The 4,522-nt window shown below is 35.6% G+C and overlaps 1 protein-coding gene across 2 annotated transcripts; it reads left to right on the top strand.

Moving 5' to 3' along the window:
• Positions 1 to 544: 544 nt before the first annotated feature.
• Positions 545 to 4,130, top strand: LOC111393710 (GDP-mannose 3,5-epimerase 2-like). Of its 2 annotated transcripts, none has more exons than XM_023019380.1 (7): positions 545 to 767; positions 1,461 to 1,871; positions 2,333 to 2,426; positions 2,505 to 2,634; positions 2,730 to 2,862; positions 3,366 to 3,573; positions 3,681 to 4,130. In XM_023019380.1, exons 2-7 carry the CDS (start codon positions 1,462 to 1,464, stop codon positions 3,834 to 3,836), a joined length of 1,131 nt encoding a protein of 376 aa, XP_022875148.1. In that variant the 5' UTR covers positions 545 to 767; position 1,461; the 3' UTR covers positions 3,837 to 4,130. The 2 variants fall into 2 exon arrangements, with proteins under 2 accessions (XP_022875148.1, XP_022875149.1); XM_023019381.1 differs by having other exon boundaries at positions 574 to 718.
• Positions 4,131 to 4,522: the final 392 nt, after the last annotated feature.

Here is a 4,522-nt window from a genome sequence, read left to right as displayed (position 1 = left end):
GAGAATGAGAATGAGAATGAGAAAGAGAAATAGAGTCGTTATGGGCTCACACCAGAGATAGAAATTCAAAAATGGTGGTTTGATGTGATGGATAACTGTCATATTTTTCATTTTAATGAGGTAAAAATGTGGTTCAAACAGGAGCTCATTCTCATTCTTTTTTTTTTAACCACACAACCTTCCATAAAATAATATTACACGCGAATAAAAAACTTTTTCATTCTTTTTCAACCACACATTATTCCAATCATTAAAATTTGGCAAGAATGGGCATAATAGCCCTTCTTTGAGCCCCATTATCTTGAAAAAAATATATTTTTTAAATATCATTTCAACCACGCATTCTTTAATAAAATAATATTACACGTAAATTCAAAATTTTTTTTCATTTTTTAACCACACTTTTTTATCAATGTACTATTTAAAAATTCATTCTTCTCCAAAAATAGGATCAAACAAGGGAATAAAAGATGAGATAATAAACACTGAAATAAGTGGAAAATTATATAATAATAAAATAAAAACTTGAAGAGAAATCAAACACGTATTGAAAATTACTGAATTGCTTCTTCCATTTAAACGTATCCATGGACGCTCCTGTACATCTGTCCTTTCAAATTGACAAAAATTTGCACGAAATTTTATAAAAGACAACCACCACTATATAAACGTAGCACTCGAGGTCGAAGAACAGGGATCTAGTCCTCTAGACATTGCAGTAAGAAACATTTCCTCTCTTTAGGCTCAGAAAAGCTAACTTTTTTGAGGTAATAATTAATTTTCTGGGCAAATATGCTGTGTTTTTCATTCTGATTTCGTAAATTGTGCCTTGCATGAAGTGTTTTCTTTCCGAGGGAGAAAGAAGTAAAAAATTATGGCCGAAATAACGGTAAAAAAAAATCAATTTTTTGGGTGAAAAATCAGTAAAATTAATTTTTGCAGTTTGGGTTTTGAATGCTGCAATAATTCGGAATAGTAATAGAATTTTGCCTTCTGATTTCCCTATATTTCAGTTAATTTTGTGTAATTGATCTTGCGAATTGTATTTTGTTTATGGTTCTTTCGGGTAATTTTTGTTTCGTCGAGGGATTTAATTAACATTTGATTTTGGGATAATAAAGTTTCTGTTGGTACCAGTGTAGTTTGATTATGCGTATATAGGTGTGAAGAGGAATCTTTTCTGCTATTTTTTGGTCATTTTTGTTAGTCTTAATCCCAGTAGGTTCTATTCCTCTTGTACTTTATTTTCTTTTGATTAATGTATATTTGATTCTGTTTGCTTCTAAAATATGATTTGTAAGATTGACAGATTGTAATTTTGCTCACTGTGGCTAATTAGTAGACTAATTGCCGTGTTTAAATCCAATTGTTTGATAAATCATGATTTTTCATAGCTAATTTTAGTCGTGGCTTTAAACTCCCCGTGCTCAACTCTTCCTCTTTCGAATTGGTGACTGCAGAATGGGAAGCGGTGGGGAGACCAACTATGGCGAATACACCTATGGAGAACTTGAGAGAGAACCCTATTGGCCTCCGGAGAAGCTCCGGATTTCCATCACTGGAGCTGGTGGATTCATTGCCTCGCATATCGCCAGGCGTCTGAAGAGTGAGGGTCATTACATAATTGCTTCGGACTGGAAGAAAAATGAGCACATGACTGATGACATGTTCTGCCATGAATTCCATCTTGCTGACCTGAGGGTGATGGATAACTGTCTGAAAGTTACCCAAGGAGTTGATCACGTGTTCAATCTTGCTGCTGATATGGGAGGAATGGGGTTCATTCAGTCTAACCACTCTGTCATAATGTATAACAATACAATGATCAGCTTTAACATGATCGAGGCCGCAAGAGTCAATGGAGTTAAGAGGTATATCTTCTTTAAGACTTTAACATGATGTCTTGATTTTCATTTCATGATCTTGTGCCGCATTTGGAATTCGGAGTTGGGTGATGGTAGATAAACATCACAAGATGACATTCGTTATCTGGAAATTATAATGGGGGTAGAGTTGGTTTACTTCCATTTGAAATGGGAAGATTTTACACTGCTTGTACTTGTATGTATTATATTGGTGTTTCTGAACCTGCTTTTCTTCCCACAGATTTTTTTTTTTACAAATGGGATTTTATACGTGTTTAGAATTTTTCTATTTGATTTCTGCTCGACGCATTCCTAGCAAAGATAAAAGTCTTACAATGGAACGGTCCCACAGTCATATTTTTCCTGTTTGTCTCTTCTGATTTTATCTGAGTTTTATTTCCACGGGTATGCAATGCCGCATTTGGATATGCAGATGTGAGTGTTAACTTTCCCAAAATGGATTTCAGGTTTTTTTATGCTTCCAGTGCTTGTATCTATCCTGAATTTAAACAGCTGGATACTAATGTGAGCTTGAAGGAGTCTGATGCTTGGCCTGCCGAGGTTCTGTAATACGTTCTAATTCATTGTACTTTAAGTTAAAACTTATCTACATTACTTCTTATTTCGATTTTATTTTAGCCCCAAGATGCTTATGGCTTAGAGAAGCTGGCAACCGAGGAAGTATGTAAACACTACAACAAGGACTTTGGAATTGAGTGTCGAATTGGACGGTTCCATAACATCTATGGTCCGTTTGGTACATGGAAAGGTATAATATAAGAAGTGACGAATGGGAAGTGTGTTTCATTTTCTTTTTAAATAGGCATTTTCTTTAATTCATCACTTTCTTCATCAATACTGCAGGTGGGAGGGAAAAAGCCCCTGCTGCCTTCTGTAGAAAAGCCCTCACTTCAACTGATAAATTCGAGATGTGGGGGGATGGGCTACAAACTCGATCTTTTACCTTTATCGATGAATGTGTTGAAGGTGTACTGAGGTATGTACATAATAAGGCATGTCTAGTAAGGTGGACTCGTCAATATGAAGGAAGGATAAAAAAAAAATACCTTCCAGTTTGTGCAATATGAGTATTGAACATGTTTATGCTGTTTTTGTTGGGATTAGAGATCATTTTCTATTTGAAGTTGAATGAGTTCAAGCGCTACCCATTGCCCATTGGTGGTTGGTCATGCAAGAACTATATTTCTGTTATTAGTGTTAAAATAGAGCATTTGGGTAATGAGCTGAGAAGGCTGAATCCTGGAAAAGGGGCCTTAGATATGCCTTCTTAGTTATACTTATTTGCATCCTGTGACATCCGATTCTTATTCTTTATTCGTTCACACCACACCTTCCCCACACTAAAAAAAATGAACTTTCTCAGCCCGTTGCTATGTGTATGCCTCATGTTTATAAACACTCAAGCCAGTTTTTATCTTTACATTTTGAGGGATTTACAAGTACTATTCTCTAATCCACCCCTTATTTCTATCTATCCAGATTGACCAAATCTGACTTCAGAGAGCCTGTAAATATTGGAAGCGATGAGATGGTCAGCATGAATGAGATGGCGGAGATTGTTCTGAGCTTCGAGAACAAGAATCTCCCCATCCATCATATTCCAGGACCAGAGGGCGTGAGGGGTCGCAACTCAGACAACACTCTAATTAAGGAAAAGCTTGGCTGGGCACCTTCTATGAGGCTGAAGGTACATTTTTTGAAGTTTGTTTTCCGTTTATTTATTTTGGCGTCTATCAACTCGATTTATGTAAATATGACTCATCAATCATATCCATATTTTCCTAACGAGTACAGGATGGGCTGAAATTCACGTATTTCTGGATCAAGGACCAAATTGAGAAAGAGAAAGCTCAAGGTGCTGATGTTACTCTCTATGGGTCCTCAAAAGTTGTGGGAACACAATCTCCAGTTCAACTTGGTTCTCTCCGCGCTGCTGATGGGAAAGAGTGAATGAGATAAAGTTTATGTTCACTTTATGAACTTAGCTAAGTTTTACATTATGCTCCCATAATATCTCCTTTCTGACTTGGATAATCTTCTGTTTGAAATATGCTTTTTGCTTATATACAATGATTCCCCAATATCTCAAGTTACTCTGTATGGGGGTCTGTTCTTATATATTGCATGCTCTCCATATGTTTTGAATTCTATACTTATCTTGTAATTTTGATCTTGTACGCTTCCTCCTTATTTTAAACTTGTGTTAATGGCCAAGGCTTGCGTACATGTAGCATGTTTGGTAAGGAGGATTAGATAGCACTATTATACTGTTCAATTTTGTCTAATACTGCGTATCAAACATGTACTAATCGTTATATATCAAAGTTAAATAAATTGTACGATTTTGTGTAATATTATGTAGTTTGGAACTGTAGATTTTGGGGGCATGGGAGAGTCCCACTTTTGCTTGACAAGTGGATGTGGTCCATAAAGGGTAATTTGGACTCACCATACAAGATGGATAAATGAACAGATATGGCTGAAAGAATAGACCCTTGTTTGGATTCCATTTTTTCAAAAATGACTCATTTTCAACCACCCATTTTTTCATAAAATGATGTTACACAAAAATTTCAAATTTTTTCTTATTGTTTAATTATACATTCTTGAAAAAATCACTAGTTCGAAACACATTT

This window comes from Olea europaea, chromosome 4, assembly GCF_002742605.1.
Source record: "Olea europaea var. sylvestris chromosome 4, O_europaea_v1, whole genome shotgun sequence".
Classification (NCBI taxonomy): Eukaryota; Viridiplantae; Streptophyta; class Magnoliopsida; order Lamiales; family Oleaceae; genus Olea; species Olea europaea.
The sequence above is the reverse complement of the archived record's forward strand: the minus strand, read 5'-3'. Positions and strand labels throughout refer to the sequence as shown.

Coding starts and splice junctions, on each gene's coding strand:
- LOC111393710 (XM_023019380.1), top strand. CDS start 1,462: ATGGGAAGCGGTGGGGAGACCAACTATGGCGAATACACCTATGGAGAA. Junction 2,635..2,729: donor TCCGTTTGGTACATGGAAAG/GTATAATATAAG, acceptor TCAATACTGCAG/GTGGGAGGGAAAAAGCCCCT. Junction 3,574..3,680: donor CACCTTCTATGAGGCTGAAG/GTACATTTTTTG, acceptor TAACGAGTACAG/GATGGGCTGAAATTCACGTA.